This window comes from Strix uralensis, chromosome Z (assembly GCF_047716275.1).
Source record: "Strix uralensis isolate ZFMK-TIS-50842 chromosome Z, bStrUra1, whole genome shotgun sequence".
Classification (NCBI taxonomy): domain Eukaryota; kingdom Metazoa; phylum Chordata; class Aves; order Strigiformes; family Strigidae; genus Strix; species Strix uralensis.
This window is the reverse complement of record NC_134012.1, coordinates 61892748-61917329: the sequence shown is the minus strand read 5'-3', so window position 1 is coordinate 61917329 and position 24582 is coordinate 61892748. Positions and strand designations below refer to the sequence as shown.

General features: G+C 39.7%; 1 protein-coding gene across 7 annotated transcripts in view; it reads left to right on the top strand.

The window, feature by feature from the left end:
* The window catches only part of PAM (peptidylglycine alpha-amidating monooxygenase), a 147444-nt gene extending 129518 nt beyond the window's left edge, over window positions 1-17926 (top strand). For 5 of the 7 annotated variants that reach the window (XM_074855930.1, XM_074855927.1, XM_074855924.1 and 2 more), the window contains 8 exons: window positions 277-484; window positions 902-1102; window positions 3869-3987; window positions 11087-11186; window positions 12394-12447; window positions 14751-14954; window positions 16508-16564; window positions 17111-17926. In XM_074855930.1, coding sequence (XP_074712031.1) covers window positions 277-484; window positions 902-1102; window positions 3869-3987; window positions 11087-11186; window positions 12394-12447; window positions 14751-14954; window positions 16508-16564; window positions 17111-17286 — 1119 coding nt within the window. In that variant the 3' untranslated portion in view covers window positions 17287-17926. The remainder of the gene's footprint in view (window positions 1-276; window positions 485-901; window positions 1103-3868; window positions 3988-11086; window positions 11187-12393; window positions 12448-14750; window positions 14955-16507; window positions 16565-17110) is intronic. The other 2 variants (XM_074855928.1, XM_074855929.1) reach the window with 2 other exon arrangements.
* The last annotated feature ends 6656 nt before the right edge of the window (window positions 17927-24582 follow it).

Genomic DNA, 24582 nt, shown 5'->3' with positions numbered 1-24582 from the left:
ATCTTTGCTTATAGATTCTCCTATGTACTTAAATCTGTAATGTGAAACGAATTTGTTTGCTGTAATCACAGGAAATTTTATTTTAGACAGAAATTTCCTAGAATCAACACTACTGAAAAACTGGTAATAGGTGTCATTGTCAATATATTAAGGTTGTGTTTGGCATATAAATTTATTTTATACACAGTAATAGATACTGTTCCATAGGCAGTTATCCCTCTTATATTTCACCTTCCATAACTGAAACCTCTTTTTTCCCATTGACTAAAAAAAAAGGTTTTTAAACTGGGAGCATATGACAAAGAACCGTTACTGATGTTAGGAGTCGCTTTGGAACCGGGCAGTGACAAAAATCATTTTTGTCAACCAACTGATGTGACCGTGGATCCAATCACTGGCAGCATTTATGTCTCTGATGGCTACTGTAACAGTCGAATCATCCAGTTCTCTCCAAATGGATTGTACATGATGCAGTGGGGAGAAGGTACTGGTCAGAGCTCTTGGTACTTTACCCATACTGCCGTTATCATGAACTCATCGTGAACCATGAGATTGCTGATGTTGCTATTACTTTTGTTTATAAATTTCTATTACTGAAATACCTTCCAGGTTTTATGAATAATTACATTTCTGTCTGACTCAGATTTATGTATCAGGCATTAAAACTATGCCAGATATTATAGGGAAATAGTGAATTCGTAAGTTCAGGGTTTACAAAGACAACACGAAAGACTACCACAGTTTACCTACCTAAACAAGTAAAACTGCTAGGAGAAGAAAGCAAGCTGACTTTATTATTTTCCCCGGGTTATATTGCGTTAAGTGACATACTGCTGTTTCTAAGCAAAACTGATAGTTTCAGTGTGTACTTTAACAGAAACCTGGATATTTTGTATTGCAGAGACTTCTTTAGGCAGAGCCAGACCTGGACAGTTTCGTATCCCTCACAGCTTAGCCCTGATCCCCGACTTCAGTCAGCTGTGTGTTGCAGACAGGGAAAATGGTCGAATTCAGTGCTTCATGTTAGAGACTGGGGAGTTCATAAGAGAAATCAAACACAAATCGTTTGGAAGAGAGTTGTTTGCAGTTTCGTATGTTCCAGGTAATAATTTTTTCCTGTTTTTAGGATTTCAAGTAGTTGCTTTATGCCAGTATGTCACAGTACACAGTGTTATTTCATGAAGAGTGCTATCACATTTGCTTAGGCCAGATATTTATTCTCTTTCAAAGTAGAGCTGATGTAATGGAAAATTTTGGAACTATCCTGTTTTCCTAGTTGCAGGATGAGGGAAGCTTGCATGAAATCTCTGCTTCTGAGAATGATTGATTAGACTCCCTAAATGTGATGTCAACAAGTAGATGATCTTGTGTGCTTCCTAGTGACTGCACAGTCAATAATTAGTTAATAATAACATTTTAAAATATTCATTTCAAGCTCCATTGAAGAGAGCAAAATAAAGTGGTTTCCAATGATCAAGAAAAGTTTTTGGTTTCATCAAACAAAAAATCTGAAAGAAAAAAATTGAAAAAATTGTGGGTTTTAATATCACAATCTGGTTAACAATAACTGTATTAAGTTTTTGGGTTATATATTTTTAATACTGATCCTGAAGGTAATGTAAATGTCAAGAACTGGACAAGGAATTTTGTCATGTCAGGCTCCTGACTCTGTAGTTGATATCAAATTTAATAGCAAGGTTCTTTCTCTTGCATCTGACAATAAATGCTTTACTGGATGAGATAATTGACAGCTATAGCTCTGTCTCTGACAATATCAGCAACAGAGGCATTCTAAGGAGAATATGTAAGCCTGGATGCATTCTGTGGTCCATTCTTCTCCTACTCCTCATGCATTCACAAGCACTTTATTTAAGGGTGTTAGGAGGTAGCTCCTTACCTCTTCTTTGAAGTATCTTTCTGTAGATTTATTGCCCATGAGTTTTCCTTATCCCATTTTGAACTGGCTTGTACTGTCTGCCTCCTTGACTTCCTGCAGCTACAGGCTTCAGAAGGTCAATACCTACTTTATTTTTTTAATTCAAAAAAGTGACCCAGTTTCATTGAGTGCTTCTCAGTCCCAGTATTTTGGGAGTTGGTGGATAACAGTTCCACACTCCCCATACCTGCTGCCTCTTAGTCTTCTCCTCTCCAAACTTAAGAATCCCAAGCCACCTTAGTGTCTCCCAATAAGCCATTTAATTGCTTCAGCCCCTTGCCTACTGTAGTTGCCTTTCTCTTCTAGCATCTTTAATTTCATTAGGACCTTCTTGAGATGCAGAGAGTAAACCAGTACTCAGTACCCAAGATGTGGGCTTGCTAAGTTTTTGCATAGGGGCAGAACTGTTCCCTCCATTGCTAATTCTTTTCTTGATGATGCCCAACATTCAGTTGAAATTTTGGCTGTCACTGTACATGGAACTAAAGATTTCAGAGACCTTTCAGTGTTGGCTTGGAGATGTCTTTCTTGAGTTGTAAGTGTCAGTTCCAAGCCAAATCATGTTTTATCACTCATCATGTAGGCATGATCTAGATTATTTTTTTGCAGAAACATCACTCGCCATTAGTATTTGCTGAAGCTCTTCTGCCATCAGTTTGACAACTCATCTTTTAAAAAGTCTTTCCAGACTTTTTCCAATATCATCAAGCTTTTGACTACTCTGCAGAACTCAGTATCTTCCTCAAACTGGGAGATGCCATTGATCACCCCATTTTTCAGGTCACTGATGAAGACTATTGAATGGAATTGTTACTGGTTCTGATCCCTGCAGGATCACACTGCTCAGACTTCTCTGTCCTGAAAAATTATAAACTCTGCCCTTAAGCTCTGCTCTTTGCTTCCTATTCATTAATGGATCTTTCATTCAGACCTGTGACAACTCACATTCTTTAATAACCTCTGATGCACAACCTCGTCAAAGGTTTTCTGAAAATCCAAGTATGTCTATAGAATCTCCTTTACCTATGTGCTTTTTCTCCCCATTCAGAGGTGAGGCATAATTTCCCCTTAGAGAAGCCATACCAACTTGTTTCCAACAGGCCACACTCACCCATGCCTTATTCTTCATTACGGATTCTACTATCTTACCGGGGATGGATGCCAGAATTGTTTACATGTAGTTCACAGGAACCCTTTTGAGCCCTTCTTATGGATGGGCATTACTTTGGCAGTCACCTAGTCTTCTGGAAGAGTGGCTGTTTGCAGTGCTAGGTTATTCAGCTTGGCATGAGGTCCGTAATTTCACGTTTGACTTCCTTCTGAACTTGAGTGAATGCTATCTAAACCTGGTGAATTATTAACCTCTGACTTAGCTAACACCTTTTGTGTATCTTCTTCCAGTTGAGCTGGCTCCTCTGACCTCTTTGCTACAAAAAAAAATGTTAGTGCCAGAATCTCCCCAACATATTCAACAGAAAAAACTGACAAAAACTGAGCTGCTCTGCCACAGGCCACTCATCCCTGACTTCCCCTTTCACAGCTTTTCCTCTTGTGGTCCCAATGATTCCCTAGCTGACTTTCTGCTTTTTGTATATTTGAAGAACTTTCCCTTGTCAGATCAAGCATACTTAGCAAAGCATTCTTCAGATTTTTTTTTTTTTAATGCTTTCACATTCTTTTTGCATTTAACCAATCTGTAAAATATTGCCTTGCATGTTCTTCAAAGGACAAAGTGTGCATCTCTTAAATGCCAAATTTTCACCTGTAATGGCTTACTTAACTTTCCTCTTGTGATTTAGTTTCCTGCTGAGTTACCTTTCTGTCTATCTCTCTTTCTCTCAGACAGCCTTTTTTTCATCTATATGATTATAATTCATCTTCACTGTAGTTTGCTATGTGTGGGTTGTTAAAGCAAATCTAATGTTGTTGCAGGTGGTCTCCTCTTTGCAGTTAATGGAATGCCTTATCCTGGAGAAGCAGAACCCGTTCAAGGATTTGTGATGAACTTCTCTACTGGAGAAATAATTGATACTTTCATTCCACTTAGAAAGGTAGTGTATTGTGCAGAGTGCCTGGTGCATATAATTATAGATATTAAAATGTTGGTAACATCCTACTTGTCCAACTTTCATCAGGCTACTACAGAAAATAAGATGTTTTATAATGTAAGGTATTCAACTGGAATTCTTTATAGTATTAACTTAATAAAGACATTAGAATTTGGGGTCTTAGCTTCTACATGTGGTACACATTTGAAAATTATACTACCCTCAAGATGATTCCTACAGATAATACCTTCAGTCAGGATAAGCCTATTTTATTGCTGTCAGACAGTTCTTAAAAGCTAATTTAAGAGAAGAATGAATGCCTTGAAATATACATATATGTAGATGCTAGTAATTTGTGAAAAAATAGAGTATATTCCTAAGCAGAAATAATATTCAACTGTATGGTTACATCCCTTCTTTACAGAAGATAAGCATAGATCTTAAGGCTAAATGTCGTTCATACAGTATTGTACATAAAAATTATGTTCATTTTTAAAAAAAAGTTTCCATAGATTGTCTTAGACTAAAAAATTAACGTTTAGATTCCCATTTCTGGTTAACACTTAGAGTCTGTTATTTGCAGTCCAATTTTAACTTATATTAGAGTTAATTTTTTCTGAGTATTGCAAATAGCTGTGTTTCATACAAACTCTGACAAGAACTAAATATGTGGGCTTTATACAAAGTTCCATGATTTTTTAAATATATATTTCACAGGATAAATTTGAATGCAAGAATATGAATATAAATATTTCTCCTGGTTTCGGCCAGGATAGAGTTAACTTTCCCTGGGTTGAGAGGGAGTACAGCTAGAGGTCTGGATCCCAATCAATCATTGGAGTATTTCATTCCATGTGATGTCATGCCCAGGGTATACAGGTGGGCGCAGGCTCTCTCTGGCACGCGCCCTTTTCCAGTGTCCGGTCACGTGTTGCAGTGGGGGGCGGTCACCGCGTTCGGTAAGCCACTGTCGCATTTTACCCGTTTCTTTCTGGACTCACTATTGTTACTGCTGTTCTCTTGTTATATTTAGTAAATTCTTTCTTTTTCTTCAACCTACGAATTCTCTTCTTTTTGTCCCTCCCCTATTTCACCAGAGAGGGGAGGGGGAGGTGAACGGCCGGCCACATGGCGTCTGGCTGCCGGCTGAGTTCAAACCTCCACAGTTTCTGGCACCCAACATGGGGCACTGAGGTTTTTTGAGATAACAACAAAACGGGTAAGATGTTGAATGCTTGACTCCTTAAGATCTTATCACCTCATTTGCAATACATGTTTCCCATGCTGTTGCTCACCTTCCGTGAGAGTTGGGTTAAAATTTTATTTCTGTTGTACTATGTGATGCTCATCTATGATAGCTGCAGTCATCGGCCCTGGGGCTATTTACAGTTGTGTTTGAGAAATTTGGGGAGTTCAGATATCTTTGGAATGTTGACACAAACATGGTTGCCATGCTGCTAGGAGCTAGTGTGTTCCTGAATATGATTCTGGTTTTGTTTATGGTTAAGCAACTATCTAAGATTATCACTTGGAAACCTACCCCAAGGCTGGGGAATTATGAGTGACTGGGGGTGTGGAGTAGAATGGGCAAGTACCTAGAACAGTGGGCACCTCCACTGTGTTGGAACTTCACTCCTGCACAGGTGCAGAATCCTGAAGAACTAGTGGAATATTTGGAAAAAGTATGTTGTCACCCGGGTAATTCTAGAGAGGCACAGCTCACTGCAACATGCTGGGGCATAGCCCACCTTACTGAGTGCTATTAAACATTGTTCAGCACCCTCAAGAGGAAGAGAAGGGCTCTGCACCTGGTAACAAAGCAACAGAAACTGCAGCCACTACAAGCCCGAGGACAGGCGCTGCAGCTGAACCAGAGAACCAACCCATGACGGTGTCAGTTGCTCCCATACAGAAGAAGAAATACACAAGAAAATCCCCTCACAGTGTACAAGTGATGATGAACCAGGCCCATCACGAGAACAGGAGGAGGAGTCAGAGACAGTGATAGTCACCCAATCCTTATGCCTGAGCAAGATGCAAGATGTAAGAAAAGATTTCAGCCACCATCCAGGTGAGCAACTCGTTACCTGGCTGCTCCGGTGCTGAGATAGTGAGGCCAGTGGCATGGAAATAGAGAGCAGGAAGGCCAGGCAGCTGGGATCCCTGTCTAGGGAAGGGGGCATTGACAAAGCCATTGGAAAGGAAACACAAAAATCTTAGCCTCTGGAGGTGATTTCTGTCAGGTGTGAGAGAGAGGTATCCCTTCAAGGAAGATGTTGTATGTCATCCAAGTAAGTGGACCACTATGGAGAGAGGCATTCAATACTTGAGGGACCTAGCTGTGCGGGAGAGAGTTTACTATGACCCAGATAATGCACAGCTACCCACAGATCCAGATGAGGTCCAATGCACCGGGCCCATGTGGAGGAAGTTTGTACGGAGCACACCCTCATCATATGCCAATGAATTAGCAGTAATGGACTGGAGAAATGAAGAGTGACCAACAGTGGATGAACTGGCTCACTGACTATGACAATATGAAGGAAGTCTCTCTTTCCCCCTCCTCGCAGCTGTGGAGAAACTACCTCAAGGTTTCCAGCAATTTGAAGAGGACATTTCCTACTCCCCCACCTACACGGACCAGAATCTCGGCTATCAGGAGCAGACGTTTCTCTACTCGAGAGAACCGGTACACACCACGGGGGAAGCTGTGGCATTGCCTGTGTGACTATGGAGAAGACATGAAGAAATGGGATGGAAAACCTACCTACCTCCTAGAAGAGCGGGTATGCGAGCTGGCAGGAAGAACAAGTACACAACGTGGTTCTTTTAGGAGAAATGCTGCTCTGGTTTGCAGTAATCAAGTGCCCAAACAGAGCAGAAACGTCGACTTTGCTCACAATCCTATGAGAAGAACTTCTGACTTGTATTCACAAGAAGTGAGTGATCAAGATGAGGCTGAAACCTGTGCACACCACACTAACCCAGTTGTCGTTAACGGGTATTATGATCAACATTAGAGGGGCCCAGACTCCAGCCAGGCAGAGGACAGGGACAACCAAGTTTACTGGACTGTGTGGATTCGATGGCCTGGCACATCTGACCCCCAGCAGTATAAGGCTCTAGTGGACACTGGTGCTCAAGGCACCCTAATGCCATCAAATTTTAAAGGGGCAGAACCCATTTGTATTTCAGGAGTGACAGGAGAGTCTCAACAGTTGACTGTATTGGAGACCAAGGTGAGCCTCCAATAGAGTGGAAAAGAGTGCAAAAACACCCCATTGTGACTGGCCCAGACGCTCCATGTATTCTTGGTATAGATTATCTCAGAAGAGGGTATTTTAAGGACCCAAAAGGGTATCGGTGGGCTTTTGGTATGGCTGCCTTGGAAACAGAAGGAATTAAACAGCTGTCTGTGTTACCTGGTCTCTCAGAGGATCCTTCTGTTGTGGGGTTGCTGAGGGTCGAAGAACAACGGGTGCCAGCTGCCACCACAACTGTGCACCGACAGCAATACCACAGCAATCGAGGCTCTGTAATCCCTATCCATAAACTGATTCATCAGCTAGAGAGCCAAGGAGTCATCAGCAAAGCTCCCCCTTTAACAGCCCCGTATGGTCAGTGTGAAAGTCTAATGGAGAGTGGAGACTGACAGTGGACTATCGTGGCCTGAATGAAGTCACGCCACCGCTGAGTGCTGCTGTGCCAGACATGTTAGAACTTCAGTATGAACTAGAGTCAAAGGCAGCCAAGTGGTATGCCACGATTGATATTGCCAACGCATTTTTCTCCATCCTTCTCTCTGGCAGCAGAATGCAGGCCACAGTTTGCTTTTACCTGGAGGGGTGTCCAATACACCTGGAATCGACTGCCCCAGGGGTGGAAACACAGCCCCACCATTTGACATGGACTGATCCACACTCCACTGGAACGGTGTGAAGCCCCAGAACACTTATGGTACATTGATGACATCATTTTGTGGGGTAATACTGCAGAAGAAGTTTTTGAGAAAGGGGAGAAAATCCAAATCCTTCTGAGAGCCGGTTTTGCCATAAGGCATGGTAAGGTCAAGGGACCTGCAGAAGAGATTCAGTTTTAGGAGTAAAATGGCAAGATGGACGTCGTCAGATTCCAATGGAGGTGATTAATAAAATAACAGCTATGTCCCCACTGACTAACAGAAAGGAAACGCAAGCTTTCTTGGGTGTTGTGGGTTTCTGGAGACTGCACATTCCAAACTACAGTCAGATTGTAAGCCCTCTCTGTTAGGTGACCCAGAAAAAGAATGATTTTACATGGGGCCCAGAACAACAACAAGCTTTTGAACAAATTAAACAAGAAATCGTTCATGCAGTAGCCCTCAGACCAGTTCGGACAGGGCAAGATGTTAAAAATGTGCTCTACACTGCAGCCGGGAAGAATGGCCCTACCTGGAGTCTCCGGCAGAGAGCTCCTGGGGAGACTCGGGGTCGACCCCTGGGGTTTTGGAGTCGGGGATACAGAGGATCAGAAGACCACTATACTCCAATCGGAAAGGAGATACTGGCAGCATAAGAAGGGGTCCGAGTTGCTTCAGAGGTGATTGGGACTGAAGCACAGCTCCTCCTGGCTCCCCGACTGCCAGTGCTGGGCCGAATGTTCAAAGGGAGTGTCCCCTCTACACACCATGCAACTGATGTCACATGGAGTAAATGGGTCGCGTTAATCACACAACGGGCTCAGATAGGGAGCCCCAGCCGTCCAGAAATATTGGAAGTGATCACAAATTGGCCAGAAAGCAAAGATTTTGGAATGATGCCAGAGGAAGAGGTAGCACGTGCTGAAGAGGCCCCACCATATACTGAGCTACCGGATAATGAGAAGGGATATGCCCTGTTTACAGGTCTTGTCGTGTTGTGGAGAAACATCAAAAGTGTAAAGCAGCTGTGTGGAGCCCCACACAAAGGGTTGCTGAAGCTGCTGAAGGAGAAGGTGAATCGAGTCAATTCTCAGAGGTGAAAGCCATCCAGCTGGCCTTGGATATCGCTGAGCGAGAAAAGTGGCCAGTGCTCTACCTCTATACTGACTCATGGATGGTGGCAAATGCGCTGTGGGGGTGGTTACAGCAGTGGCAATGGAGCAACTGGCAGCGCAGAGGCAAACCTGAGGGCTCCTGAACTATGGCAAGATATTGCTGCTTGGGGAGAGAATCTGGTTGTGAAAGTACACCATGTAGACGCTCATGTACCCAAGAGCCGGGCCACTGAAGAACGTCAGAACAGCCAACAGGTGGATCAGGCTGCCAAGATTAAGGTGTCTCAAGTAGATCTGGACTGGCAACATAAGGGTGAACAATTTATGGCTCACTGGGCCCATGACTCCTCAGGCCATCAGGGAAGAGATGCAACATATAGATGGGCTTGTGATCGAGGGGTGGACTTAACCATGGATGTTATTGCAGAGGTAATCCATGGATGTGAGACATGTGCTACGATCAAGCAAGCCAAACAGTTAAAGCCCATTTGGAGGACAATGGTCAAAATATAAATACGGGGGGGCTCGGCAGATTGATTATATTACGTTCCCTCAAACTTGGCATGGCAAACACTATGTGCTTACAATGGTGGAAGCAGACACTGATTAGTCGGAAACTCATGCCGTGTCCCATGCCTCTGCCTGAAACACCATTTTAGGCCTTGAGGAGAAAGTCTTATGGCAGCATGGCACGCCAGAAAGAATTGAGTCAGATAATGGGACACATTTCCGAAACAACCTCATAGATGCCTGGGCCAAAGAACATGGCATTGAGTGGATATATCACATTCCCTAACATGCACCAGCCTCTGGGAAAATGAAGCGATACAATGGATTGCTGAAAACTACACTGAGAGCAATGGGGGGTGGAACTTTCAAACATTGAGACGTGCATTTAGCAGAAGCAACCCAGTTAGTCAATACGAGAGGATCTGCCAAGCAAGCTGGCCCTGCTCAATCAAACCTCCTACATACCATGGATAGGGATAAAGCACATTAGGAATATGTTGGGGAAGACTGTCTGGGTTACTCCTGCATTGAGTAAAGGTAAACCCATGCATGGGATTACTTTTGCCCAAGGACCTGGGTGCACTTGGTGGGTAATGCAGAAGGACGGAGAAGTCCGATGTGTGCCTCAGGGAGATTTGATTTTAGGTGAGAATAGCCAATGAACCGAACTGTCAAATAACCCTGTTATTGCAATTGGTGCCCCGCAACATCCTCCTGCCACATCCAAAGCCTCCTGCTCCACCGACTGAGCCAACTCCACCTCATTCCTCCAGCCTTAGAGACTGCCATGACAGATGGACCCCAAAGTTATGGCCTAAATGAACTCAGCAAATATTGTGGAAGCATGGTCCATAGACTAAGGGAATGATATCTGTGAGACCTAGGGAAAAAAGGGGTGGTGATTCCTTGGGATGTATTTGGAACCTGAGCATAATGTCAATGGTATGGAATAAGGGGTGGAGACTGTCCTGGTTTTGGCCAGGATGGAGTTAACTTTCCCTGAGTTGAGAGGGAGCACAGCTAGAGGGCCAGGTCCCGATCAGTCATTGGAATATTCCATATCATGTGATGTCATGCCCAGGGTATACAGGTGGGCGCAGTTTTCAGGTACCCAGTCACACGTTGCTGTGGGAGGCGGTCGCCGTGCTCGGTAAGCCACTGCTGCATTTTACCCGTTTCTTTTGGACTCACTATTGTTACTGTTGTTCTCTTGTTATATTTAGTAAATTCTTTGTTTTTATCCAACCTACAAATTTTCTTCTTTTTGCATCTCCCCTATTTCACCGGGGAGGGGGGAAAGTGAACGGCTGGCCATGTGCCGTCTGGCTGCCGGCTGAGTTCAAACCTCAACAATATTATAAATATAAAAATTGTTTAGCATCAATACATCAAATTATCGCCATGTTATCACTGGAGAAGGCAAACATACACTAAAAATGGAATTCTTCTCTCTTCACACCAGCACTTGCTGTGTTTTCCAGCCTAAGGACTGAATATGACCAGTCTCAAGTTCAGTGTTAAGGAGGCCTCATTAATGTGTAGACACTTAAGAGTAATCTGTGACTGCTTATCTTCACAGAGCTTTGAGATGCCACATGATATTGTTGCTTCAGAAGATAAAACAGTATTCATTGGAGATGTTCAAGCCAGAGCAGTGTGGAAGTTTGCATCCACAGAAAGTATGTTCTTTTTGTTCTTAATGTCACAACTTCACATTTTGTATGTTCAGATCAGTACCACTTATCTGATTACCACTGGCCAAGAACCTCGTGTCTTAATGACAAGTATGCTACAAGCTCTGCCTGCAGAAGTTGTGTGCTACTGCTCAGTTTTCATTAAAAGACCATTTTTCAGCACTGCTGAATGCTCTTGCCAAAGAAGAGTCCTGAGTGCATGAGTTTGTTTGTTGCAGGAGGAATCAAAATGCATTTGTCTTGTGGTTGATCCATCCCTTGTCATGTCAGTACCTGCTTGAACAAAAGCATGACTCTCTAGCATTTTAGTAATTTTAATGTATCATTAGCTGAGAAGTCAACTGCTTCCTTTGATAGGTTTTCATACAGGAAATTCCCAGGGGTTGAAGTAAAAACACAAGTCAGCTTAAAATTTATAGTCATTTCTTTAGGACTATTTATCTCTTAGAAAATGAATCTAGTGTAATTTGAAGTCCTATTTTCATAAAGTGGAACACTTCACAGTTTTAATCTAGTAACCCGTAAGACAAGCAACATCACTTCAAGGAGAGGGACCTGATTAGTCAGACATCAATTTAGTAGGATTCTGAGAGATATTAGATATTTTACAGGAATAAAAACATAATCCACTGTTACGTTGTACTGGATAAAAAAATGTATGACAGAGAAAGAAAGCCTCAGGCTTCAGGGTGTTAGTCAACCAGCAAAAAAAACCTGAACAAGAACACTTGTAGGCTTTTATTCAGAGAAACATGAGAACAAAAAAAAGAATGCAATTATTCATCACTTACAGGTTAGATGAGGAAAGTCCTTGTATATAATTTTCTTTTTTAGCTTTTGCTGCAGTATAAAACTGCAGTAGCTAAGGAGCCCTGATTCAGCCAGCCTTTAATCCATCATGTTTTTTATTGTAATGAACAGTTTTATTTTTGTGGGAGTTCCTGAACCTTTACCTGTGCCCATAAAATCTTGCTGTGGCATAAGAGTTAATTATTGCAAACACCTTCCATGAATCAAGCTCACTGTTTTTTCCATGGCCTTGTGAGGTATTGACTCTACTTGGTGAAGTTCAGATGCTGATGGGATTGTTTACTGTAGGATTGTACTGTACATTTGAGAAAGCTAGCAGGAAAATGTCACTAAGTGTCTTTCTGAAATGTCAGTTGTCCTGAAGAATAATTTTGTTTTACAGAAATGGAACATCGGTCAGTTAAAAAGGCTGGTATTGAGGTACAGGAAATAAAAGGTTAGTCGAATTCGTAATGGAAATGAAGAACCAGTATTTTCACATAGACTAGGACTGCTTCTGCCAAGTTGGAGGGAAAAATGCTAACTAGTTTGTCTGTTTCATTTTCACTATCATTTCATACAGATAAAATGAGCTGGCATAGGAAGCACTAGAAAGCAGCTTGTAACAGTGTTACCTAGTAGATGCTATCTTACAGCCAGTCTAAACACTTGATTTTCAGTGATGGCAAGTGTTTTACAGACACTAAGGTAAAAATTTAACTACTGGATTAATTCTGTACCACCATCTGGTACAGTCCAGATTGGTATCTGCGTCAGCTTCCTTAGATGCAGAAATAGCTCTGAAATGTAACTGTGATAGTTACTCCCCATCACACTACCCCCTGCTCCACTACCCTAAACCACCAAAAAAGTGTTACTTGAAATGGCAATTGGTTTATCTTTCTACATAGTCTTTCAGTACATAGCCTTGCCTGTCACACCATATGGCAAAAAAACCCCATTTTTTCTATTTAGATTTATTTCCCTAGATTTGCTGCTTTTTTTTTTTCAATTTATCTGCATGAAAATGAAAAAAGAAAATAAAATAATGTAGAAACTTAATATAAGGAGATAAAGAAATACATGTAGAGGAGATTGAAAGTGGTAAAATACCAATTCAGGAACATTAAAAGTAATTTTAACCATTTGTATTCTGTTACGTAGGTCTTTTATGTTGAAAAGGAAAAGTTAATTTCCCTTTCAGAAAAACAGTACCAGGCTATGGAGAGGCCTTTATAAAATGTTCAAACATTCTTAACTGTTTTAATTTGATTGAATCCAGAGCTTGTGTGGTTTGCTTTAGCCATGTATATGCAGACGGAGGAAAACACCAAAAGATCCCAACTGCCAATTGCGAGCATATAGAATAAAGTAGAATAAAGGAGGCTGACATTATAAAACAATGAAATCCTTATTGACAAAACTGTTATCCTTCTGTTGTATCTCTGTTGGTACATCAGCCCTCCTGAAGCACTCCAAAGTGTGAACATTACAGCATCCACAGTACAACAAATCTAGGGATATATTAATGCATTTTGTCTTTCTTTAAGAAGATAGCATGCTAGCTGACACTTCTAATGTTACAGAGAAAAATACAATAGTATCACCAGGATAAGAAACACTTTTAAGTAACAATCTCTAAAACTGTTTAGGGTATGTAGAATGAAATGAACGTCTTTCAACTCCACTTGAAAAACAGATAGCCAATGGACTTTCTGTCATCCTCTGCTTAATGAATGGACAGGAGTGGCCTGCACTTTCACAGCTTCCTGGTGACAGACTGTTACTATTGCTTGCAATGCTGAAGTGGGGGAAAATATGTAGAGAACTGTAGCTTTGCCCAGAGTTGTGCAAGATGGTGGAGGAAAATTGCTCTTGGCTATAACTACTACTTGAGCAGAAGGCATGTTATCATTGTATCGGTGTTATCATTGTATTAGTGTTAAGTTTAAACAAGCATCTGCTATTCTTTCAGAATAGAACATCATTTTAAGTTTGATACAGAATCAAAACAGTTGATTCAGAGTGTGATTCTGGTGCAGCTACTTCTTAAGACATGCAGTTAAGTCAGACTTTAAAATATACAGCTGGATGGTTTTAGTCACTAAAAGTTAGTACAAAGCATATAATCCTTTATACACACACAAAACAGCATAGAGGATTTTATTGAAATGTTTTTTCTTCTTGTAGGTAGAGAAGCAACAAATTAGTCAGGAATGACTGGATGCAGTTTTCAAAAGTTCTCCAGATTTACAGAGCCAAAGTTCTTTCAGGGGTTGTGGCAATTCTGAAAATTTAACCCTTTGTCGCAAGTTTATTAAAAAGAAATTCAAATGCTTTCCTTTTAGTTTATGATAATGTAGCATATACTGAATTTATATATTTCTTGTGGAAGTGGTGTTATCAAAAGGAGATATTTAATTTATATTACATCACAACCTATTTTCAAAAGTAGATCTTTTGGGGATTTTCCTTTGTTATAAATGATAGATACTTTTTAGGACAAAACTCCCCCTGACACCTCTCCTATCCTCATTCAAGAAAAGGGGAGGGCATCTTTGCTAGTGAGTGATATCATTCAGACTCTCTCTGCCTTATGTTTGGGATCACATCATCAAGAGCTAAAAATGTCTCCATAAGTGTTTGTCTTTTGTTTCCTTGTTACTCAACACTTCAGGTATTCTAGCTTGTTCTTTAATGCCTTGTTCTGTGTTGCTTGATGCATATGGATTACATACTGAAATTGTCTTCTTTTCAAAGAATCAGAAACAATTGTAGAAGCCAGATTGAAAAACAACCCAGAATCAACAGACCCTCTAAAGAAGCAGGAAAAACAACATTTGGTCCAACAGGCCAGCACTGGAGTTTCCTTTGTTCTTATTACAACTCTTCTAATTATCCCTGCTGTTGTCCTGCTGGCAATTTTAGTATTTATTCGGTGGAGGAAGACAACTGGCTATGGAGGTAACCATGAATAACTCTAGAGAACAGGCTTTTATTATTCCAGTTCAGAACATTACGGAACACTGAGGGATGAGAGTGTAAAGGGAGAGACTTACTGTCCCTTTACCCTTCCCAACAGTTACTGTGACACTGCATACAAACTAAGAATCAGTGTGCACACAGCAAATGCATCCCCCTATGTCTTTAATATCACTTCTCAAACCACCACCTATTCAGAACATGTATCTAAAACTTTAATTGGTGTCAAGCCAAAAATTGGTATCTCAGAAATAACTAGAATATATTAATGTTATTGTCTAGATACATAAATTTTAATACTCTGGTTTGATTTTCAGTTTGGGATCTTTAAATTGTTGAGAATAAAAGACTTTATGGATATTATAAAGGTATAAGCAAAATGCAATCAGATAACATTTACAAGAGATTATATATTAGCGTTCACTACTACCTGCTGCATTTTGTGAGTCAGACATTTCCATAATGCACCTCTATCCATTGCTGTAAGAGCTTTAATCGGTACTTACAATGCTACATAAATTTGCTCTTACTTGATATTATATAATAACATTATTTTTGATAAACTGGTAGACTATAGTAGGACTTTGATCATTACACTTGTTATGTTGTATTATATAAATAGTTTTATCAATTTATTCTCATAAGAGAAGAAAATGTACATAGAAATAGACAACACAGTTCAGCCACTGACTAGGACATATTACGACAGAGTAGGTAATTCAGCAATCTAATATTGCTGTGCAACTGAACTGGATGTATTTTATTTGAAGAGTTGCAGCTTCCTGTCTCTCTGTTCATACAAGTTTAGCACATCAAATGTGCTAACACTCTAGACTACTGCAGTACTCTGTTAATGGACATGATCTATAATAACATGTTTGTATTCAATTTGGATTCAAGCAGTGCTTTAATTTACTGTGTAATGATACAGTTACATTGGTAAAAGTAAACTTCTTGCACAAATTTATGGAAACTGAGTAGTGTGTAAGAAAAGACATTTTGGTCATGCCATTAAATTTTTCTTCAGATGAAGGATGGAAAGAATTACCAGGGAGGAGGATATAGTTTGTGAGGGAGTTGAGAAAATTCCTCCAAAATACCTGAAGAAATTCACAGATCACTGTCTTCCAGAAACCCAGTTTCTTGGAGTGGAAACTATACCATTTCAAATGTCAAGCTGTATTTTGCAGTGTGCTAGAATGTAGTTGTGCATATTCTAAATGACAAGGTTCTTGTCTTTCCTGTAACTCTTAACAATAACATAAGTGAACAGCTGAGGGAATTAAATTCTCAGAAATAACTTATATGTGAATCTTCTTAATGGCTGAATTGGCATAAACTGAACATCCATACTACGATACTTTTGTTAGGAATTATAATTTCACCTCAATCAAGAAGCTGGAAAGTATTAGTTTGGCTTCTTAGAGCTGCTGATCAATTTGTTGAATGTCTGTGCTTTGTATGAGAAAATACAGATAATTATTCAATCGTATAATTTTTTTAATCTTATTTTCGAAATCTACCTTATTTTTCAGCTGATGGAGAACACAAACTTGATTCAAGTTCAGGCAGAATTTTAGGCAGACTTAGAGGTGAGTCTGAGTCAGTGGAGAACTTCTAAGAACTCAGTAACTGGAGGTTTTTTTCTGTATTCACTTATAGTTGAAAAACAGATTTGATGGAACTTTCTCAGAGGAAGGATTGGGGACAAACCTCAGGTGTTTTGTGGAAATGTCTTTTATGACACCTTTCATACGTCATTATCTGCCTGCTGAAGAGGATGTGTTACTACCAGTGGGAGAGCACTAGCTGTAATAATAGTTATTTGTGGATCTGGTGAATGAAGTGAAGCACTTTGAGACTAAGGGCAAACTGGTGGAAACACAAATAGCCTGTGTAAAGGCTTAATGAAGCTGTGAGTGCTGAAAAAATAGTTTGAAACGTCTACTTCAGAGCTTAATTTCCTTCCTCTTTTATAATCTCTATACTTCGCTTTTGTGACTCATGTGCTGATCTTTAAAAACAGTTTCTGGAAGGACACTTAAAATAATCTCCACTATACTGTTGAATGAGTAGATAGATTTTTATTCCCCCCATACAGTGAAGCAAACCTTATGACAAGCCTTTCCTTTCCACAGGGAAAGGCGGTGGTGGCCTTAACCTTGGGAACTTCTTTGCTAGTCACAAAGGCTATAGCCGAAAAGGGTTTGACCGACTAAGCACTGAAGGAAGTGATCAAGAAAAAGATGAAGATGATGGCACAGATTCAGAGGAAGAGTGTTCAGCACCTCCACCAGCATCTTCATCATCGTGAAACCAGCCTTTGAGTTTTCCATTATACGATTCAATCCAGAATGTCAGATTCCTTTTTCCTTAAGCACGTTTAAGATTTTGTGTATTTAATTGTAAACTGTACTAGTCTATGTGGGGCTGTACACTGGTTCCTTTAATTTTTGTTTGGTTTTAGTTCTGTTTTTTAAGTGGAGGAGTGGATGGAAGTTCCATATCAGTGACGTTGTTTTTTATGTGAACATCTTATTAAAGCAAACAGTCTTCTAATTGCAGCACTGATTTAAAGCAGTAGTATTTTCTCATCTCGATTTGGGGATCTTGTAAATAAGTCTTACTATCTGCTTCATCAAAATATTTTTCCCATAACTATTCAGTTGCCAATTTCTGTTTTGTGCCTTTCCTCTTCAATGTCCTTAACCTGTTGCAGTACAGAGAAAATACAGTGCCACAAGAAAATGAAGCTGCTAAATCTTCTTCTATTTTTTTAAAATCACTAACATTATATTGCATTGAAGGAAAGAAAAAAGTCTCTATTTAATTCTTCTTCTTCCTCCTAACTTCATGTGTTTCTGGGATGTCTTATTTTTAGATGGTATCACTGTTAGAACACTATTTTCAGAAGCTGAATGTAATTTGTGTAATAAAGTATTCGCAGAGCATTAGCTGTCAGTGTACTTTGGAATTTTTGCATACTTTCAAGTTTTTTGTATACAACTTTGTAAAAGTTACACAAACCACTTAATACAGTAAAAATTTTAATGTCTTCTACCAGCAGAGAAAAAGTGCTATTTTGTATGGAAGCTGGAAAAACATTTTGCTATATCATAAGGGTTTTTTTTAAAGACTAATAATTTACATACATGTACAAAGGCAAACTTAAAACATTTAAAGAGGATTTTTACTTGTATCATAAAACTGCAGGGTATTTAATAAAACATGGTCACAGCTAAGAGGAAACCTGTGTCTCAAATTAAATATGCAAATTAGTCAGGGTAGGCATCTAATACTACTTGATTTGCAGTATGAATTTTCTTGTTTCTCCACACCTCCTTTTTCATTCATACAACAGGAGTCCTCACTCCCCTAATGTGCTCACTCACTGAACAGGAGACTTGCAGAAGACCTGGTAATTATCCTGGCTGTATGAGTCATCTGAAGTGTGAATCATTGTGTGACATCATCATGATTTATCAGTCTAGTTTGAGGATCAGAGCATGATTAATCTCCTTTTAAAACCTGCATTATGAGCAGAGTGTACACAGCTGTAATTGCCACAGGGTTTTATGAAACAGCTTTCATTATCGTCATTGCAGGTGTTGTAATAGGCTATTGCTAGTGTTGAGCTTGAAAAATAGGCTTTAGATTTCTTATAACAGCACATTTTGCAAGGTGTTTTTTGAGGGAATAAGGGTAATGATAGTGGAGCAAGAGATAAGATTTAAATAACCATACCAGTTAAGGAGCTGTCCTTGCCACAAATATCATTAGGTGTAAATTGATTCCTTGGGAAGCATCTTGATTAAGTAGTTCTCTCATTAAGCACTGCACTGTAGTAGTTAATGAGGATTTATAGATCAATGCAGTAAACTGCAACAGCTTCTTGCTTGCCAAAGCTAGATTTATTTATGTTTTATCAGAACTTTTAGGTCAGTACTGTCTGGCATGTTATAAAGGATTAGGATTAAGTGTGGATCATGGTACAGAGAAGGGACTGTTGATTTCTATCTTGCCATTCAAACACGTATGTCGGAGCCTGTTTGAAAGACTACGTATGTGTTAGCAATACAGGTTGTGGGGAACAGATCACTGCTGAGCAATTCAAAAGCAAATTTATTATTTAATTGCACATTAGAACATACTTTTAGATTTGAAAAACTGCATTATGATTCAGTGCACAGTTTGTGTGGATTTGTGTAACATACTAATAAAAAAAAACCCCAGAACCAAATGTCCAGGTCAATTAAAATTAAGAGCTGAAACTAGGCCACTGTGTTTTCTATGTAAAATAGATGCTAGCAAACCCTAGGGTTTTAGCACTCTGGTTTGCCTTTACCTGTTTTTTTTTCAATTCTTAAATGTGAAAATATTTTTTCCCCATTGTGAATTATCAAAATTTGTTAGCAAAATTCACACTATAACTGCTCCTCAAACTCTTCTCCAATACCTGTGAAAAATTTAGATTCATCTGCATAGCTAAACATTACTGGCAGAAAAAAAAGAGGGGAGCTAACAGTGTAGAGGAGGATTTTAAATTTCCAGTGGCAGCTACGCATTCAAGCAAAACCTGCAAACTTCTTTCTGTTTCTGGACATGGTGGCTGGAAATCCTCAAGGAGCATCCAGCTGGCTTTGTTACACACATATTTAAAGAAGTACAAGGGAGAGCTGCATGGGAGTCAGCTTAGGAGGTGCACTAGAATTTTCTTAATACTACATGAATGTCATGAAGGCATGTTTGCTGAACTGCTCCCTTCTTCAGCTCGTTTCTGCTAATTAGTCGCATGTGAAGCATGAAATTCTGCAAGTAAAGCTCTAATTTCATTGTACAACTTTTAAAAAAAAAAAGACGATGTAGAGGAAATTTTTTTTTTTTCCTAGGGAACTGTGCCAAAAGTACCATTTTAAAGATGTAGTGGAGCAATTTGTTCCTAGCAAATATTCAGTGGTAACAGTTCAGCAAACTAAGGAAATTATTAATTACCAACTATTATTTTTCAAACTGAAACATATGAGAAATCTAAATCTACTCTTTTTTTGAAACAAAGATCTTCAGTCAACCGTCAGAATTGAGTATAACTGTTCAGCAGTTATTCTTTATTCACAGCGCTGGGCAGCACTGGGGATCGCTCCACCACAAGTGCCACGCTTACTAACAAAACACTCTGACTAATATACACAAAAAGCATACATATGCATTAGATTTCTTAGAAAAGGCAGTCTTATGCTAATGGGTTCTTAGAATTCATTTACATAGTCTGAGCATGCATAGTAAAAATAGAGTGAGGGTCTTCTCCCCTCCTAAGGGGTCCCCACAGCCTTTTGCACACTGTCCGTTAGTGAACTTTAGGTCTCTAGTGTCCATATATGGTCAGAGAGTTACTTCATCCGTCCTTCAGCTCCTGTTTGTTCCTCCAGCTTCCAGTCACTTATCTTGATACTGGCATCTTCTTAGGCACTTGTTTTCTTCAGGTGTCTGCTATTAGGGATGTACTCAGGGAGTTTTTTCAGACTGTCCAAGGTCTGTCTTATGTTTACTAGGCAAGGAGTTAAAGCTTTTAAAACATCTTATAAGTGGGTAACTGGGTAACGACTGCAGAGGGTAGTTAGGAAAAAGTATAAATGAAATTATATACATTACAGTAAAACACAGGAAAAATAAAAGCTAGTAAAATAGAAGAGATGTCTAACGTTAAAATGTCCTACTTCACAGATCCCTGTACATTAGCAATTTCAAGTTTACTTGTAGCAGCTTCCCTTCATTTTAATTAAAGAATTTTGTCAGAATGGGGATAAGACAGCCCACATACCTGGCCACTGCATTCCTTAATGCATTAAAGCCCTTAAAGTATCAAAACCTTTCCCCCCCCAAGTTTGTTACTGCTTTCTTAAGCCATAGCACATCCTAAAACTGCAGCTCAAGAGAAAATTACTTGCATTAAAAAGGATTGAATCCCACAGTTCTGCTATGTTGCCTTGAGCTGGGTCTCAGGTCACACAGTGTCATACATAAGGAATGGAAGGTATGGCCTTTTTCCAGGCATTTGTACGAGATCCTGCAAATAGCAGCCAAGGTTTAATGAGCACCTAAAGGTGCTCAGTTCTTAGGAAGCTTAAAAGCTGTATTGAATGTTTGCCACAGTTGGTAGTTATAAATTACATAGTGCACAAGCAGATTATTTTTGTACTGTAATTTATGTGAAAGGGCAATCATACAGCCATCACACAATGCAGGTCACATTGCTCTCAGAAATACATTTATGCTTCCATAATTATCATCTGGGGACAGTTCTTGCTGTCCCCAGATGATAATTTTGATGAGAACATAGTTTGGGAAAGAAAGACTTGGAGAAACAAACCTTTGCACAGCACTTTCTAAAAGGATCGCGTATTATATTCACTGTGCTGCAGTGTGCAGGGCATGCTCCTGCGGGGACAGGCTGCCACCATGTGACCATGTCAGCAGAGAGGGAGAGAAAGTCCGAGTTCGAGTGTACCCTCCAAAATAAATCCCTAATGTCCGCGGAGTCGAACATATGTATCTCTCAGGAGTAATAGTTCCTGAATCAAATGTTTTAAAATTAAGTTATTGTCTGGTTACTGCTATCTGGAAGAGCCTTCCTTTTCAAATGGAAGCTTTTTGTGTACTGCTTTTCATTCCAAATGTCTACATAGTTTGATTACCAAGATTTAAACACTAGGGCACGAGGTCTTCTCATATGTGTAGAAGAGTGTAGTACCTATTTCCTGAAGACACTGCTAAATCCTATTTGTGTCAATTTTAGCCTTCTAATTTAAAAGTGTCCTGTCTTGGTGACTTACAATATGGCATTTCCTTCTGCTGAATTCATAGGTGGGCAGCGTACTCTCAGGCCAACAGATGATGACAGCTGTTGCTATGCCTTGCTGAGTTTCCATGACTTGGTGAGAATCTAGAGCTCACACTTTATTTTTAGCTAGTCCAGTAAGTTAACTGAAAGCCTCCAATCCACTCCAATCCCCCAAAATATTCCATTACTTATTTTGAAAATACCAAGAAGGTCACCATTTTGACGCTAGGTCATTAAAGTAATGATGTCTGCTGCAAAAGGTCATTGATATGGATGCTGCACCCAAGCAAATGAGTAAGGAAACTTATCTGATTCTTAAAAGTGGTATTTCCAGATCTGTTAACTGCTTGCTGCAAAAAACAAATCATGACTCCAGCAGGAAACATTCTGTTCTAGGGAGAAGGAAAAAATTTTAAAACTGGAAAGCAAGAACACCTTAACACAGAATGGGCAAATGCTATACAAAAGTTCAGGAAGTATTCAAACAGGAGATAAAAGGTTTTCATTCCATGGTAAAACACTGAGTGTTTGTACAGTCTTTTCAATAGCAGATGTTTTTTATGGTGTTCTTCATTAAACTGAGGTGGTAGTTAGCACTACTAGCAAACCCAAAGGTTAAATATTTATAGTTCTGTGCTGGAAAGTATGAAGAAATTTGCACTTTTTGTTTCATGCTGTACTCACACCTATTCCTCCTCTCTAAACAACTTGCCACGAGGGGGCACAAGCTCTTATTAGAAAACAATTTCTAAGAATTCTGTTATGAAAGTCTTATGCTATTGTCCTATCAAATCAAACCTGAGTGCCAGTGAAAAACAGTACAGATGGACATTTGTCCAAGTTGGTTAAACCAAAAGCAGGCAGGTCACAACTCACTGCAGTCACGAGCAGCAAATGCTTTGCTATGGCAAGGTGCGACGAGTTCCTCTAAGCTTCCCCAAGCATAGTATGCTGCTAGTAATGTCTCAGGTTTCCTGGTGGGGATTTTCAGTTTCCATTGATTGTTTTTCACATCATTAGTTTGAAACCCCTGTATTTCATTTCAGTGAACCTCCCACATGCAGAGAAAGTCCCATTTAGGTGCGCTCAAGAAGCACTAATGCCTGCTTGTTAATACAGATCAAAACTACCAGGTAGCCTGAATGATCAGCATTACACAGTACATTAAATGTTTCCTGGTTTTCCCATTCTCCTGTCACTGTAGCATTTTCTTTCTCTCCAATATAGCTATAACAAGTATGCAATACTTGCATTGCCCCAGAGCTTCTCCAGAAAACAGCTCTGCTGTACTGTGCACAAATAAGGGAAGTGATCAGTTGAAGTCAAAATCAAAAGGGACTGGTTTTCTTTTCACCTAACAAAGCAGAAAGAAATTTTGCAGAGAGCTCCCTTATTCTCTGATTTTATCCCTGACACTAATTTTTTTTTGCATGCATTATATGTATATATATATATAGCATGCGCACACACACAACTTATCTAACAATGTAACACATCCATCCTAGCAGAAGATGTCACTTTTAGTCAACAATCATAGCAGAAGAAACAAAGGTACATACAGAAGAGCAGGGGTTGACTTAAGAAGTCTGGGCCTCTGTTAAGGATTAGCATAGGAACAATTTAGGCTGCCCTGTCATTACCATGACAAGAACCTTCAGTGCCGATGGCACACAGCACCCAAACAGATTAATTGTCTTTAACCTACTATTTCAGGGAAAAAATACTGTATGACCATAGTGGTTATAGCTGGGGGAAAAAAAATAAATCAAAGTAAGGCCACTGTTCACAATTACTTGTTATGTCATATTTACATATGGGGTTTTTTCCTGCTGTAACTAGTTCGACAGGATTTCCTAGCTTTTTTTTTTAAAACAAGACAAAGCTATTTCACCAACCCTACTTTTACTTTCTTGACTGTACTAGACTGATGGCTACAAAGGTCAGCTGTCCTCAGGGGACAGCACAGCTTGGGTGTAACAGCAGGCTAACAGAAAGATGGGTTTCTCAGCTTGTGTATGTTTGTCAATGCCAACACAAAGCTTGTCCCACTCCAAGTGCTCCTTGGAGCTGGCATAGAAGAAGAGCCTGTTAAGCTGGCATCCCCAACCACCTTCCAATACCCTCTTTCTGAAATAGTCTTGGTGGAGAAAAAGTACATATGTAGAACTGGATTTTCAGAAGACACAAAATACTTTTGACTATAAAGTATTTTTCATTTGAATTTTAAGATAGGATCCCATCATAATGATGTGCTCTCTTGTACATTATGGTATTGTACATTAGGTATGGTTTTCTGTATGTTATGTACCTAATCAACCTTGAGGACCATGTCTTGTTACCTAAGATTAACTGAAACTCTTAATAAATAGTACTTTCCTCCACCTGTGCTACAAGTCACACACCTTTCAGCAGCAGAGATAAGAGGGAACGCAGATGGTTCAGAGAGCAAGATAAGCAAATCTTCCACAATATGAGATAGAAGATGCTGAATTTCTAAATTCAATTTTCTTCCTCTTCATGTCAGTCCCCCATAAAAAGAATTGACTTGCACTCATCAGTTTTTCACATGAAATAGTTCCTGTTCAGCTGACTTTGAAACGTAGTCTTCCAAGCAGAAAATCCAGACGAGTAATAACTTATTCAAGGAATTCAGAGAATAAGTAATATCAGTGTTTCACCTTTCCTAGACTACTGTCCATCTAAATCTCCAAACCTGTACTGGCTCTAGGAAGATGTAAACATAAGGGAAACCAGATGTTTGTGAAGAACACA